This window comes from Stegastes partitus, unplaced genomic scaffold, assembly GCF_000690725.1.
Source record: "Stegastes partitus isolate 25-593 unplaced genomic scaffold, Stegastes_partitus-1.0.2 Scaffold365, whole genome shotgun sequence".
Taxonomy (NCBI): domain Eukaryota; kingdom Metazoa; phylum Chordata; class Actinopteri; family Pomacentridae; genus Stegastes; species Stegastes partitus.
In genome coordinates this window covers 396,096-412,889 of record NW_007578096.1, presented here as the reverse complement: position 1 = coordinate 412,889, position 16,794 = coordinate 396,096, and the positions used below count along the sequence as shown (strand labels likewise).

Below are 16,794 nucleotides of genomic sequence, written 5' to 3'. Positions count from 1 at the left end.
TTAAGTGATGCCACAAATTTAAATTTTTAGTTTTTTCCTTTCACTTTTTCAGATTAGAGTTTTAGATGTTATGAAAATCTCTGCCCACAAGCACAAACTTAACTATTCTATAGCAAAATGACCAAATCTGGTGCTGACTATATCTCTATATATTCATCTTCCATTCTCCCTGCATCGCTCAAGCGTTCCTTCGCTCTCTTCTCCTCACTGTACTCGCTGTGGTCTCCTCTCAGTGAAACAAAAGCTGTCCACGTCAGCACAGCCGCAGCCAAAGATAATCAATAAAATTATACAATGATACAATTGTTTATGGGTGAGAAAGTTGAAAGTTAAGTTTTCCCGGACTCGCTTCTCTCTTCTTTCTCTTTTCTATGAGAAACTGTAGTTTATTGGTAGCAGGGCCCAGCCGGTTCCTGGGGCTGTGGTCTACCCCTCAGCTCTGGGGAACACATTAGTCTGTCTACAGCAGCTGGAACTTCAGAAGGGGAAGGGACGGGGGGAAAAAGTGCTGTACTCACTTGTTCCTGTGAAGAGAGAGTACGAGGGGGGGAAAAGAGAAAGCGTGAGGGACGGAGAACGAAAAGGGCCGATGTGGTCAAGGCCTGGAAAATGGATCCATATGTCTGGAGGACTGCGTGAGCTAATAGGCTAATGAGGGCGCTGTGTGATGTGGCAACAGCACAATAAAGATGGAACTGTGAGTTTTTAAAGTCCACTCGCCCTAATGCTGGATGTGTTCACTTCTATCTGGAAGGATTCAGCCTGCTGACTTGGAAGGACATTTGTTTTTCATATTGACCCCTGCAGACTTGGAAGTAACTACTGTCATGGAGTGTCTTCAGTTTACTGTATTGTCATTTATCATTTCAGGCCTGTACAGTCATTAACATTGGCTTTGGGTGCTTATTGATAATGCAGGTGCAGCTTGGCTTCGTTCACCTGCAGCTTCAGTGTGCGTCCACATATGCCACTCTGGTTTGTAACATCGAAGTCCAGTACATTTGATAGATGTGAATGTTGAGTACGTTACCTTGACGTGGGTCCATTTGGAACATGGCACTGATCTTTGGTTTGGTATGCACCAGGTATGAAGGTTAGCTCTACCAAAGTCAAGAAGTATCGCCGACAATGATATGACACATCCACCACCTAAGAATCTCTCTGGTTTCATGATGAAATTGAATCTTTACGAGGCATTTGGAAGGCATTAATTGCAGAAGTCATTACCGTTCGGAAGTGGGTCAAGTGTCATCCACTGTTCAGTTATTTATAACAACCACCTCCATTGGATCTGGTGCATATTACTGAGTGTATTTAAAGAAGCATTGCGTGAATGATGGTGTAGGTGTACAGAATATTAATGTGGATGCTGGCCAGTGGGTCATATTTTAGCTTTTCCAAATCCAAAAAACAACTGAAGGAAGTATGAGATGTGACATGCACTACAAGCTTTAACATGCCCAGCTTAACTGTCATAGTAATATTAGCCCAGCGTTTCTTCCAGGAGGAACAATTAGCATATGAGCTAACTACTCTAGCCAGATTGGTTCACCAGTGCCTTTTCTCTTAGCCCTTTGGATTCAAGCAGTTTAAGTATATTTTTGCACCTGTCACATTTTTACTTACTGTGGGTTCATTTTTCACTGCAAAATAAAGTCCAGCACCTCTATGGAGACAGATCCATATAACAAAGTCAAAATGAAATAAATTATAAAAGAAAAAAAAAGAAAAGAAAAAAGAAAAGTAGGCTTTTTTTTTTGATTGTTGATTTTGTTTTTCAAAATTTAAATACCTGGAATTCACATGTACAACATTTTTCCAAGTACCCACAGGTGTTACCATTGCTGGGACAAAATAGTGACTTATTATAGATACTACTTATATATTTTAAATTTGTTTCCATACTTTCCTCCTATCTGCTCCATATTCACACAGCATGCAGTTCAGCCTAATTCAAAAGTCCCTGAAGTGTTTTTTTTTTGCATGATTTTTTGTCGAAGTTGAGTTGAGGGCTTTTGCTTGGGCTGATGAGCACACATTTGTATTTTATTATTGTTATTTTTTCCAGAATCTGGTTAGAGCAAACAGTTACTTATTTATACATACAGACAAAAAAAAGTTGATAAGATATCATTATTTTAAGCCTAGCTTTGGTTAAGTTTCCAGACCAACCACGATTAGTTAAAGGACCTCATAAAGTTAATAATTTTTTCTGTTTTTACACTTTGACTCTGATAAATTGTGTAATTTTGGTGATTTTGTAACGACAACATCTCTTTTAAATCTGCTGGTGGGTTTTGGGGTTCAGAGCAAATCAGAAATCCAATCTGCATTGCTGTCTACGTACGTTTTCCTGTCGTAACCATGCATGTAGTGTTTTTTTTAAGTTTTGTTTTTGTCAGATTGCTATAATGCTGTGAAACTATTCTTCCTCATAATACTGTTGTATAGTGCAGGGCCAGGCTGCTGTTTTATTTCTATACCTTTTCCATGAATCATCATTGAGTGACACTGTACATTTTTTTGCATCAGACATTCAGATTTAACGTGATATCATGTTAAATCTTTTGCATTTTTCCTTCATCCCACGATGGCCTTCCTTTCCACTTAATTCAACAGCGTATAAAATCTGCAAGTAACAGCTTTGATTTTATCCCCCAATTTGACATTTGCAGACTAAATGAAAAGCTACTTTTGTCTACTTCTCCCTGAAATCAAGGACTCGCTGCTTCAAACATTACTGCAAACGCTGAGTGGTAAATCTACCCGTCATTATCGCTGTAAACTGGATGCCACGCTAAAGTGGAAAGAAAGCAGTGTGAAGATGAGATAGCTCAAAAAAGACTTAAATCCCACTAAAACTGTTAGATGCAACTCCAGTAAATGAATCATTAACTTAACCCTGGTGCTAAAATCAGCTTTACGAGTGTTGTGTTGAAGGGGAGCGGGCCTCATGTTTCCCATATGGTCCCCCACTGAAACAATGGCACTGTTTGTATTACCCATCACCTAGTATTAAGAGTCCTAAACCATTCTCTCTGGGAAATTTGCCTGGTTCTGGTTTGGACTGGACTATTATTGGAATATGTCTGTGTGTTGGTGTGTGTGTGTTGGTGTGTGTGTGTGTGTGTGTGTGTGTGTGTTTATGTGCAGAGAGGAAAGAGGAAGAATGTGGCTCCATGCAGCCATGTGTTCAGGCATTTATCTGTCCATCAGCAAACCTGGCTAAATGTTTCCGCAGGAGACTTTTCATCTATGGTCCCGATACATATTACTGACGGACAAAACCAAATTTGCAATCAATTATTCAAATCTCGTGTGCGTTCACATGGGTGGGTTTGAAGGCGGCTCACTGCGGGGACGTGGAGGACACGCTCCGCTGCCGGTGGAAAGACGCTGCATGTCGTCCTTCGGAGACCCGCAGAGGGGAAATGAATCACATCCTCCTCCCTTCCTGACCTATCCTTTCTCCTTCATCATTTGCCCCTGCAACTCAAAATGGTTCCCATGCTTAAAGATGTAGTCGGATGGGAAAAGAGCCAAAGAAAACACACACAGTTATGTACTGATATAGTTTCTCTTGGCCTACTTTTTGGCTGCGTAATTGTTTTCCAGGCAGCTGCGTTGCCCAAAACTGTTGGCTTGCCAGTCAATGACGTCACTTTAGACGCATATGAGGCTTTAAAGCAAAGTTTCACATCAACCACATCAATCGTCAGATGGTTGATAAATTAAAGTGTATTTGAGATAAACCTGATTGCCACTTATTTTTTTATTTTTGCTCCAAATGAGACGAGGCTATCATGCATCTTTTGGCCGTGCAAGTCTGTGATAACTGCTGACCTTAGATCATGAGAGCTGAGTTGGTGACATCAGACATGCAGACACTACGATTTATTTGTTGTTTTTCTCCCTCATCAGCAGAGTGTGATGGAATAGTGGAGCTAGTCTCTGTTGAAGAAATTGTCTCTGTGAAAACTGTAGTAGTTTGTAGGCTTAACACTGGTGACACCAAATAAAGATGTTGCTTTTGATTATTTACATTTTATTTCTTAATTTCAGTCACTTTCTTTGAACAATTACAGGCTGATCTCTCAAACCATGTGCAAATGAATTTAAACCTTTCTGCACTTCAAGATACCACTAGACTTTAATAAGGAAATGTTGTTGTGTAATTTGAGGTGAAAAGACACTTACCATTCAGCGTGTTGTGTCTTTTACTATCTACTAACTCATTTATTGTCACATATATCTAACAAATTGGGTGTCGGCTTTAGGAAAGTGTAACACATACATGCAGGCTTCTGGTTCCTAAACTGGGTCGCTCTGATTCGCTTTAGGAGATTCCAGCGTGCTCCCCCAACCATATAAAGAATAGTCTAGACCACATATTAGCTGGCCTAGACATATAAAACATATAGGAGTTAGTATTACCATCGCAGGTTTCACTTCTTGCCATGATTATGTCTGCAGGCGCAGACCAACCTGTGAAAAATCTATCAATTTCAAACTAGATGGAAACTGTCCTCCGAAGAAAAATTAATCATTTCAGCAAGTGCCCTAAAGCAGCACCTTTATATTAAAGTAAAGGAGGGCTCTGACCGCTGTCTTATGAGAGCAAAGGAGGATAGTGGATAGGATATGAGGTGGCGTTGATAATGTTTATGTAAGAAGGACGTCTGAATGGATGGAGAAAAAAAGGCTTTGAAAAATCTAACTACATTTCCTGTTTTAAACTAGAAGTCATTGTTCATTTCTTTTAACTATGACAGCGTTCAGTTACAAAAATAAGTATTATGGTGACCATGACAACAAAGGTCCCTTCACCTTTGTAAAGCCCAATATCCATCCATCCATCCATCCATCCATCCATCCATCCATCCATCCATCCATCCATCCATCCATCCATCCATCCATCCATCCAGCAACAATATTTTCCAGCTATTCTAAAGGGATCCCAAGGCGTTCTTGGGTCAGAAGAGATATATAATCCCTAGAAGAGAGTTCTGGGTCTCCTCCCAGTTGGACGTGCTCAGAAAGCATCCAAAGACAGACAATCCCTGAATGATGAGCGATCCTACTCTAAGCTCCCTCCAAATGTCTGAGATCCCTCAGCTTATCTCTTCAGCTGAGTCCAGCCACCCTACAGAGAAAACCAGCTACAACTGCTTGTATCCGCAGTCTAACATAATCGCTACCCGGAGCTCATGACAATAGGTAAGAGTTGGAACAAAGACTGACTGGTCAATCGAGAGTTTCAACTTCTGGCTCAGCTTCCCTTTTCAACACGATGGTCAAGGTCTGAACATCTCACGCTTCATTTTTCCATCACTCGTGAACAACTTTTCGAGACGCTTAAACTTCTTTGCTTGTGTCAGCAACTTGCCTCCAACCAAGATGGAGCAGTCTAACGGTTTCCATCAAAGAACTATAGCCTCAGACTTGGAGGTGCTGACTCTCCCTCGTCATAATCTCATCAGTGTGTGCTGAAGGTCACGGCCTCAAGAAGCCAAAAGAACCACATCTGCAAAAAAAACAAAAAAACCTTATGAATCGACAAAGACGCCCTTTATGAAGCACTTCTCCTAAACCTAACCAAGCCATTTTTTAACCTAACCGAGCCCTAACCATGGAGCTCTCATTAAATTGAACAGTGAAGTTCAACAGTTTTGGGCTACGGCCAAATTCTTCTGATTATTACCAAAGTATTTGTAAATTCGGCTGGAGCACTTTGTGTGCTGAAAGCGTATCCCGACACACATCGGCCAAGAGGTTGGGTCAACCCTGAAGAGGTCACCAGCCCTCACACAGAACGCAGCACCGTATAAATAAAAAGTATGACCTAATGCTTATGGTAAAAGAGAAATGAACCACATATAGTGTAGGAAGTCTCCCTGAAGCAAATGAGACCTTTGGCAATTAGACCTCATCTCCTCATCATTGTGATTTGTGCAGTTCAAAGTTTTGTGGTGTCTGGCCAGAACCGAGACGCCCTCAAGTCCTCGAGAGCTTTCATGCAAAGCTACACAGAGTGGAACGTAACGCACGAAACTCGCAGGCATGTGTTTGCTCTTAGACGGACCAAAAAAAAAAAAAAAAACCTTCTCGACAACATATGGAAGCCATAGCGGTTTCCGTACTGGTGTCAGCAAGGATATGGTTTTACCCAGAATGACTTGGACACCTACAAAGTGAGACATTCTTTATGTGTTGACTTTATGATTTATACATGCCTCTGTGATGTTTCCTCAAATCATAGTTACGGGATTCACCTACATGTTCGGGTTTTTCGACCTTCCGAACGTGCACAAACAGGTATTCATGCGCACATAAATGAGTCCCTTACATGCCATACGAGCACCCAGACAGAATCCCCTCTCTCCAACCCCCTCGGCCTGATCTTCTGATCCTCCGTCTTGATGTTATGCGCTGCGTGAGCATGCTGAATCCTGCCCCATTTTTATCTGCATTAGCACAACCTCCAGGGTATAAGTTCAGGCCTCAGCAGCAACACCCTACACCTTATTGTACTTATGAATTTTGTATGGTAGCACTTGTTCCCTGCTTTGAAGTCATAAAAGAAACAGGCAAGCTTAAGTTGAGCTTAGGGGTCATGCACTGGCCCAACCAAGGCTTCTCTGTCTGAATTTGTGTATTTTAAAGTGGTCTGGCTGTATATCTAAGCAGCGCCAGGTGTGTGGGTTTTAATTTACAGACTTCAGTTTTCGTGCCCGGGCGGCCTCCTGCCTCTCTCTGTGTGTTCATGTGCACCTCGCAAACTATTAAGCCGCGGTCCATCCCGGCTTTGACTGGAGTTAAAGTTTGCACCTGGTCCAGTCATAAAACAGTAGTTAGCGTAATGGCTTTTAAATGAGGCTCCAAACGACCGAGGCTGTAACATTAAACAATGATAAATCTCTACAGCGACTCTGCGGCTGTTTTCAAAGCGATCTGTTTGTCTGCCAGCTTATCCGTCTTACTGTCCCCTTCGCCGCGGTGTCACAAAATCTGTCTGGAATCAAATCTCAGCTCAGTGACAAAAGGCGGGAAAAAAAAAAGAAAAAAGGCAGGAATTTTTCTCAGCACGTGCCCCGTACGTCTTTGGTCAGGGCAAACAAAGCTGCTCATTCCTCCCTTCCGCATCCTGATGCTCCACTTCTCTCTTATCTAAACTCTCAAGAACGAGTGATAAACATGGTTTACTCCGAGACATGAAAGAGAATAATCTCCGCTATCATCATTGTGAGGCAGTTTCCAGCCTAACAAAACAAGAACCTCTCATTTTCAGAAACAAGATGCGATCCTCAGACTACATCAGATCAGACTATTTTGAAAAACAGCACAGCGGGGATGATTTTTTATTTTTTTTCTTCTGATACGCTCTCAAGCTCTTTTTAGTCTTCAACCAAAAATATTTTTTGGGTCATAAGTTAGTTTCTGCCAACAGTGGCTGCTGCATGCGTCAACGTAACATCGCTTTTGACTCATTCATCTCACATTCTCAGACACTCTTCCTGTGGTTTGTGGTGTTTGTTTCACCTTGCCTCCTTCCTTTAAGTGTGCCTGCCGTATGGTGTCTTTGGGTGAAGCACCAGTGGATGTTAACCTTCTTCTGAAATAGCAGGGTGAGTCACTTGGGTGGTCAGGAAAGGCGGGCTCACATGGCGAGGTGATTTTCCAAGAGTCATTCCAGATTGCTGACTAGTAAAAATTAGTAAGTGATATGTAAGCTCGGGGTCTTGCAAAATGTAGGGGAGTGTGCATGTTTCATGTTTGCTCTGCCCTCTCACCTAGGCGCCGCTTGCTTGGCAGGCGATTCCTGCGTTTTGCATGCTGCGCGCGTTGGTTTTTCTGAACGCGGTGCGATTTTTGAGGGCTGGGTTACGAGCAGCAAACGGCATTTCCAATCGCGTAAGTGTTCCTCGAACCTGGCATTTTCACCTGATAGCAACTGTCGCCATGGCACCGCCGGTATCACTAACTGTTATCATAATCATGGTGACGGGCAGCAGCCGAGTCCCGAATGTCTTGGCAGAGACTCGCATCCACCTGACGTCCTCTCTCCCCTCGCTCAGCTGTGTGTCCTGCTTCCCCTCTCCATCTGGTTAGACTCTTATCTCACTCGGAGTGTGACGGCGGGGGGGGAAGGCGAGCGGGGGTGATTATACACACTGCTGCTCCTGTGTCAGGTGTCTGTTTGTGTGTATTAGTGTTTGCCAAATGCTTGTTTCCTGTATACACCTCCTCAGCCTGCCGTGTTTCGCTTGCAACATCTCCGCAATGTTAAAAAGAAGCCCACAGGAATCAGGAACACGGCCTCAGACACGAGTTGTGTTTGTGTATCTGTGTCGGTGCGTTGCATGTGAGGTAAAGGTTCTTATCCTCAGTTACTGGCTGTCACTATCTTTGTCGTCGTCTATTAATAACTTCACCTCCGGGGTCAAGATCGTTTACAGCGAGCTTTAACACACTGACACTGAATCACACGTTTGTCCTAGATGTTTCCCAATAATCCAATTTTCGTTTAAAGTAGTTAAAGAATCAGGCGTCTGCTGTCTGTTTACTGTGACTGCATCTGCCAACAGCCATAAATGTGCAGCGTAGGCAGCGAGGAGTCGTGATTTATGATATACTTTGTGATTGGACCACATATTTCACATAGATCCTTTTGTCTACGTGTGCCAACTCCTGTTGCTGTCTCAGTTACCTTGCAGCCTCCTCTGGCTCCTATTTATAACCCTGAGTAAACAAAATGGATACACAGGAGGAACACTTGGGACAGGTCCTTCTTTTTTTTTGTTCAAAGATCACGCTCGTGTGCCGTCTGGTCGTCGGGTACAGCCTGTGCACAGACTCAGCGTGATGTGGCGGTTTGTGAGCTTTGACTGTGGGTTGCTCAGCAGAGATGATTTCATTCAGAGAAGGAAACTGTCACTGCGGATGGATAAATATATCCTTTCTGTCTGTCTGTAGCCTGGTTTCCACTGCCCAGTGTAACATTCCCAACCAGAGCTTAAGGTAGTCATTATTCGCTGCGTATCAGTCAGTCGGTTTTCCAGCATCTGTGGTCTGTTGGCTCACATTCGCCATTAGGAATGATTTGTCAGCTGGGCTGCGCTTTCAGTCCAACAAACGCGCGTTTGATCTGGATTATTAGCATTTTCAGTTGTTTGGCGTAAACGTCACTTCTCCCTGCGGCCGTGAGGGAGTAATTGTTTTTGTGTGGGAGCCCTGCCATGCAGCATCGAGTTCGAGTGGGCTGCGTTTAAAAGACCTGCGGTTTAGCTGTAATTATTTTCCTACTGTCCACTCATAAAACACATGATCACGAGAAGCCCGTAAAGCTGAGCAGAGCGGTTGTAACTGAAGCAACACTTGAACTTGCGATTTTCTTTTAGAGCTCCGCTGTCGAGAAAAGTTGAAAAAAATACAGTCTCTTTATAACAGTATAGCTTTTTTTTTATAGTCAGTCACCAAATTACACATTAATACTATATGAATGTTAAATAAAACTAATGAACTGTGTCACGAAACATATATAGCCAAATGTGGTCACTTATTTCCACATCTGTGTCCCGTTTTATTCAAACCACATTGCACTAGTAGACGGAATATGATTTAATTTCGAAATGCTTGTTTTGAATTGACATATAATACTCACAGTAGTTTTAGTGCAACACTTTGACATGTCCTTGTTATTCTACGTGCACCAGCTGCACCATTGGGAGTGTTGTGATTGTGGGGATTTCCGATAAACGCACGGCGTCATAGAAGCTATTCTGAAAGCCTTTGAGACCAGCCTTACATGTGCCAATGTTCCTCAAGACTTAATCACATTTACCTTGCCATACCATAATAACACCCTCTCGCCTAATGACACATTCCTTGGAATATTGGGATGTAATAAAACTCCATTCAGACGTCAAACATTCAATTGTCCTCGATTCACTTTCTCTTAGGTGGAGTAATTATTGGTTGTTCTGCCTTTTGCAGGTTTCTTCTGCGAAACATGTCAAATTATAAAAATAGCTGGAAAAAATATATTTTAGGAAACGTAAATGAGACTAAGAGCCTACAGCCAAACTACCAGCTTGAATTAAATTGAATGTGAAAGCTGCTGACGTTTAACAGCTTTACCGCATTTACCGTTTTAATTTACCATGTTAGCGTTGGGGAAACACAAAGTGATGGCAATGTCATTAGTTTTGCAGCATATTTGGTCATAAACTAAAAGAAAGAAAAGCGAGGGGATCACCCAGAGGAGTACGATGGTGTCCTGAATGTGTGTTCCAGTGTTCTAACCATGGTGGACCAACCACGATTGGCATCCTTAAAGCCGCACTTCTTGCAAAAATAAACAACATTCTTTTTATGTAAGATCTTCGTAGCTTGAACACGTCGTCCTTCTGTGTGTCCCATTCGCAGACCAAGCTGCCGGTCCTGTTGCTGGGCCGATCGTCAGACCTGAGACCAGGGGAGTTTGTCGTGGCTATCGGCAGCCCGTTTTCCCTCCAGAACACGGTCACTACAGGGATCGTCAGCACCACCCAGCGAGGGGGCAGAGAGCTCGGCCTCCGCAACTCCGACATGGACTACATCCAGACTGACGCCATCATCAATGTAAATGGATGAAGATTCACTACCATTATGCAGAAACTTTCTAAAACACACAAGTAATAAGTGATCTATCTTTCTGGTTTACAGTATGGCAACTCCGGAGGACCTCTGGTAAATCTGGTGAGCCCCTTTTTTTTAATCCTGATGGCAGACAAACCCGTTTTTATGTTCTCATGACATCTTAACATGCAGATGATGATTCACAGGTTGTTACCAGCCACTAAGCTGAGGTGTGTTGTTTCAGGACGGAGAAGTGATCGGGATCAACACCCTGAAAGTGACGGCCGGCATCTCCTTCGCAATCCCCTCAGACAAGATTCGACAGTTCCTGGCCGAGTCATACGACAGGCAGTCCAGAGGTATGAGCTCTCGCCGAAACGGCTTCTAATGTTTTCATTTTATTGCCTCCAATCAATCACCGAGACAAAAGCGTAAGAAGCAAAAGACTTGGACCGAGTTCCCATTTGGACGTGCAGCAAAGAAGCTATAATTCAGCACAGGGCTTGTTTTTTTTTTTTCATCTTCATGCGCTGTCTTGACATATATTCTGCACATTTACAGCTTTATGAATCTGCGCCCAGCATTGCCTAATAGAACTTTGACACTGCAAATAAACTGCCAGCACACATCAGGTTGTTCTTTCTATTTTACAGCTTTCCAACCCTTTACCTCGCATTCTGTTTTAGAGCGTGGGTTTAACTGATACATCTTGTGATTAGTAGACTGAAAAACAAGACGGAGCATGTAGATGTGCACACTATCCTCCAAGAAGTGCGAGATTAATGAGATAATCTGATCTAAACTCATATTTCTATCGCACATGCTGTAAAAAACAGACAAGAGTTGAGAGGATGAATGACTGTACTGTGTTTATGGTGCGTCTCCAGGGAGAACAGACACTAAGAAGAAGTATATCGGTGTGAGGATGATGACTCTCACTCCAGCGTAAGTTGCATCTGCAGAATTGAACCTCTGTATTGGACAAGTGGAACTCTGCAGAACTCGCTCTCCTTTCTTTCACCTTTCAGCTTGGCCAAAGAGCTGAAGACTCGCCACCGTGACTTCCCTGACATCACCTCTGGAGCTTATGTTATGGAGGTCATCGCGAAGACACCAGCTGCAACGTAAGGAACACATTAGGCCCACATGGCTTTAAATGCCTTGGCTCAGTGCACGCTAACTTGATTGTAACTTTATGGCTCATAGTAAAGTGCAAATGGAAGTTGCCTCCTTCAGCGCTGTGGGATATTGTGTTTGGCGCTTAACGCTATACATGTGCACTCGATTCACACAAGGCTCTCTGCGTGCAGCCGCCGCTGCACTCTCTCGATGCAAATGGACAATATATTTCATTTCCTTTCCTAATTTAATCTCTTGTCTAACTGTCGCACACACACACACAGCCTCCTACACGACTGGCCTGCGAGGATGTAAATTCACAGCTCGCTCCGGCGTGCCTGGAGTTCCTGGCTTTCGAAAATATCCCCCTTCTCCCCTCCTCCCACAATCGTAGCCCACTCCAATCAGCCGCCACCACAACTCCAGCAGAGTTGGGGTGGGGGAGACGCTGAGGTCAGCTATTTCCTTCAAACCTCATGCGGGGAGGTTACTAGCTGCGCTGTGGTTTTCCTGCGCCTGCTCACCCAGCCCACGTCGGATCGGCCTCTCTCCTGCGAGGGCCTCGTCAGAGTTTTACTCACTGCTCAAATCATCCTTTTTTCTTGCATAATAACAATTCTGCGGTTCCTTTTATATTCGGTGTTATTTTCTAGGCTGCACTTTCGCGCTTTTGATCTGCTGTTTGTTTATGGCCTTTGGGAAACCTTGACCCTGCTGTAGAGAAACCTGGAGGTGTCAGAGCGGCTGAGTGTAATGAGGGGAACACTGAAGGTGAAGTGAAGGTGTGGTGGTCTGTGTTTACATGTGGCTGTGATTAAGACCCGGCTCTCGATATCGCTGCCAGTTAGCGCTTCGGTCTGTGCGTGATTTCGGCTTTACTGGTTTGTTTCTTATTCATTATGGGTGTGCAATGGGCCAGCGTGTTTTTATTTGCGTAGCGCTCAAACCTTTGCGGTGCCATCACTTGGATCGTTATCGCTCGGTCATTAAAATTCTTACTGCAGATGTTACATTGATTCACTATGTGCTCGCGGAGCTGTAAACAAACCTGACCAAAGTGCGATTTAAAACATGTTGTGGATATTACATCTGTAGGTCATTAAATAAACCTGCTGCTTTTATTCTAAAGCCTGAAGAGGAAATTATAGCAATGCTTCATGTTGGGAGTGGAGGAAATTGTCATAAAAGCAAGACATCTGATCAAAAGAAGAAAACCAACAATGTGCTGGACTGCCTCTAACCCTGTCTGAGGCTCATGTAAATGTTGAGATGCCTCCACCTATTCACAAAGTCTAATCATTTCCAAAAACATTACTCAAACAGGAGTAATGTGACGAAGTGAATTTGCTGTTGACTGAAAATAAACTCCAGTGTCTGTGTAATGGTTTGGATCACTGCTGTGTTTTTAATTGTTTTTCTGACCACAATGGAAGAATAAGATGCTTGAGGTTTCAAATACAGAAATAATACTGGACATAGGATGAGTTCATTGGTGGTTTCTATCTTAACCATTGGATTTGTTGACAATAAGATAAAGGTAGCACATCTTCTTCTTCTTTTCTTTGAAGATGATGGCTTCATAAATCGTGAAGTGAAACTGATCAGCCCAAGATTCCCTTTTCTTCTGAAGTTGAGCTTGAAGGCGATTTCTTGTTTGATTTCTTTGTGAAGTTGGGTTGGATTTTTGATGGTAGTGTCTTCTCTTCTTGTGCAGTATATTTAATAGTCTGGATAAAGGATGGAGCTCGCTACCCTGTGCAGAAACAACACATCAAAACTCTCAGCTAGATCTTCGAAATACTAACGATGAACTGAAAAAAGACATTTCAGAGACTCTTTTTTTGGTAAAAGCGCCGTGTTTAGGAGGGGAATGGGCAACGAACTTCATCAGAAATCCATGTTTTAAGACATGACTTAAACTTTACATACTTAAATACTCCATACAGAACAGCATGAGCCTTTTGTTGTCGTTGTTTTTGCAGCATTTTTGTATTTAGGAGTTAGTATAAAGGACCTGAGGGTAGAGCGTGATGGGAGGTGAAATGCAACAGCTGGACTTCTTAAACCTCCAGGTCAAAATACTGTTCTGCTCCATACACCTCCTTAGAGACTAAAACTGAAGCAGAATATCGTATCACTAAGATACAAAACAAACAAAACGTTATCCACCAGCGTGTACTTGCCTCCGTCACTCACCTCCTCTTCTTCTGTCCTCCAGCGGTGGACTCAAAGAGCACGACGTCATCATCTCAATCAACGGCCAGAGGATTTCAACAGCAACCGACGTCAGCGCCGCCATCAAGAAAGACAGCACCTTGCGAGTCGTCGTCCGCCGTGGCAACGAGGACGCCATCCTCACCGTTGTTCCCATGGAGATTGACCCTTGACCCTCCATAAATCACCCCACAGGAGCTGGAGCTAGGTTTTTACTTATCACCAGTGGACCTTATATCAGAGGGGAGGGGGGTTCCTACTGACACACCCTCTTCCCTGTGGCCCAAAAGGCCAGTGGCACCACACATCCAGGAAAATTCTGGCTTTGCCTTGAAAGGAACGACTGTACAGATGCTCCAAAAGCGGCGCTGTACTTTGTTTTCCGTGTGTGTCTTCACTTTTAGTCTGTAATGCTTTGATCAATGCTACTACTGTTCGGTCACAAACGTAAAAAAGTTGGCGTAGTGTTTTCATCCGCTTTCTCGTCTTATGTCTATTTTTTTTTTAACATGGACTTTTGCTCAGTCAGGCCCTTCCACTGCAATTTTATGCAATTTAGAGACTCACTGAGCAAATCTGATTTGTATAATTGTTGTTCCTAAACTCCTTTTAAAAGTACTGTAGATTGTTTTTGTTGATTATGTGATGTAAACTGAAAAGAAAATAAAGGGTTTACCTTCATTTGTCACTCAGCATGCTGGCGTTCTCATTTTCTTTCCATCTCTTTGCACTCAATTTTACACGCATATAAACAAACACACATATTTTGGAAAGAAGTGCACTCAGGCTGATGCTTCAGTGTTTTCTTTGTGTGTGTGCAGAGTTCACGTAACCTTTGCTCGTGCACGTACGCACACAGCGAGGAGATGTAAAGTCAATCGGGATCTGGTTTAAATTTGATTTTATTGACTTCATATGGACTTGATAGTGGTCTCGTGTGATTGTTGGGCCAGGGGCTCGGCAGGCTGACCTCAGAGACAGGAGTGTGAGCCAACCAGAGATCCGACCCACCATGCAGCGGCCACAGATGTAGGGTTCGCATACACTTAATGTTTTGGTAGAGATTTTTGTTTACCACATGAATTTTGGATGAAGATGTTGAAGTAGACCTCATGAGAACGACAGAAAACCACCACAGTTTCAAAAACAGCTTCAAGATACACAAAAAAGAGGTCTTTGACCAAGAACCTCTTTCACTACATGTGAAATTTGCAGTGATGAAACTTTGCTGAAACTTTTGTTTTTCTTTACTGTAACCCACCACAAGCCAAATGTACGGTCTGCGCTGTGTGTTGCGAAATGAAATCGAGCTTCACAAGCACATTGAAAAGACAGAGGAGCATATTTGGTCATTCGGTGGTTGGCTTCCCCATTTTTTATATTTGAATTGCAGACCATTTCTTTAATAACCACTGGATGTTTATCCGTCTCCCATTTTTCCATCCGCATTCACCACATGGAAGCTCTATTACAGAAAAGTGTTTTCCCATGATGTTAAGCACAATCCTGCGAAGATCTACTGGACATTTAATATTTTGACTTGTTTTTTGTTACATATCATCACACACAGGCCCCCAGTTGATAGATTTATGTATATATTTGCAATCAACGGCCAAATGCGAGGCCAGAAACCATCACCATTAGAGAAGCGCGGCAGTAAGTGCTGCTGCCATCTCATGGCTCGCTCTAAGTGTTGCAGTCTATCATCTTAATTTAAGCACCAAACTATGTTGCAAATATTTGGGTCCAATGTCACATTCAAATTCTATGTTTTTTATTTCACTTGGCAACACCATAGATTTCTGACTCACTTATTCCAAGCCTGCAAAACATTCGGAGATTACAGTGTACATATGGAGCATTGTTCTCAGCTGCAAAGTTTGCCTGTTGATGAAGTCATGGCTGCCAAACTGCCAAGACCTGTGCTAGGAACCATCAGTCAAACAGGGCACGGCCGTATTACCTCACCACCTCTGGGCCTTGATGTGGATTGACAGTCTCTCTCCCAACCCAAATACATACAAATGCCAGAAATCTGTATGTTTTGCACCGAGTGAACACGGTGTTATCGTTGTCCAAATGTTGTATAATGATGACAGAGTGACTGACAAAGTCCCTTCGGTAATTTGATTAATTGTGATGTACGACTCGTATGAAAAACTGACAAATGTGTTAAAAAATGTGGCCGCTTCACTGTTGATATCAGGGCAACTGTCATGTCATGATTAAATGTCCAACTCTGTAGGAGTTATTACATATTCTGTGAATGACACAGGGACAAAAAACACTAAAAAATTCTAAAAACACATTTCAAATGGCTCCCGTGGGAAATTATTATCCCTCTGCTTTTGAGCCGAGGCCAGCCACTTCCACAAAGGACTTCCATGCTTTGAAGGAGGTGTTGTCATGTCTGAATGATGGCCATTTCAGTGTTGATACAGTTGAGACCCATTTTCCCTGCAGACCCGGGCTGTTTAGAACGCACCAGTCATTCATTTGACACCATCTGCTCCCCAGACCAGTGCCAGTGCTGGTTTTTCTGCTCTCTGTTTACAGTCTGCTGGAGGTGTTTGAACATTCAGTTCAGTTAGAAAAGAAGAATCAAATTTGACTGTGCAGAATTGCATTTCTATTGCTCGCATAGGATATTGTGTTTTATTGAGATAAAGGGGCATGCTTTGTGTTGTCTTTTTGTTTTACAGTGTGCTTGACGTGGAAATTAGGACAGTAACATTGTGCAAATCATAATTTTCCCAAGGGTTTAAAGGGTTATTTCACTCAAATTTAGAGAAAAAAATAAAAACAAAGCAGATATTTGACCACTTAAGTCTAGCAGTATATATC

General features: G+C 42.9%; 1 protein-coding gene across 1 annotated transcript in view; it reads left to right on the top strand.

The window, feature by feature from the left end:
* The window catches only part of LOC103359313 (serine protease HTRA1A-like), a 27,656-nt gene extending 13,013 nt beyond the window's left edge, over positions 1 to 14,643 (top strand). Inside the window, exons 4-9 of the mRNA XM_008284580.1 lie at positions 10,426 to 10,620; positions 10,705 to 10,737; positions 10,862 to 10,976; positions 11,505 to 11,562; positions 11,646 to 11,741; positions 13,955 to 14,643. Coding sequence (XP_008282802.1) covers positions 10,426 to 10,620; positions 10,705 to 10,737; positions 10,862 to 10,976; positions 11,505 to 11,562; positions 11,646 to 11,741; positions 13,955 to 14,123 — 666 coding nt within the window. The 3' untranslated portion in view covers positions 14,124 to 14,643. The remainder of the gene's footprint in view (positions 1 to 10,425; positions 10,621 to 10,704; positions 10,738 to 10,861; positions 10,977 to 11,504; positions 11,563 to 11,645; positions 11,742 to 13,954) is intronic.
* The last annotated feature ends 2,151 nt before the right edge of the window (positions 14,644 to 16,794 follow it).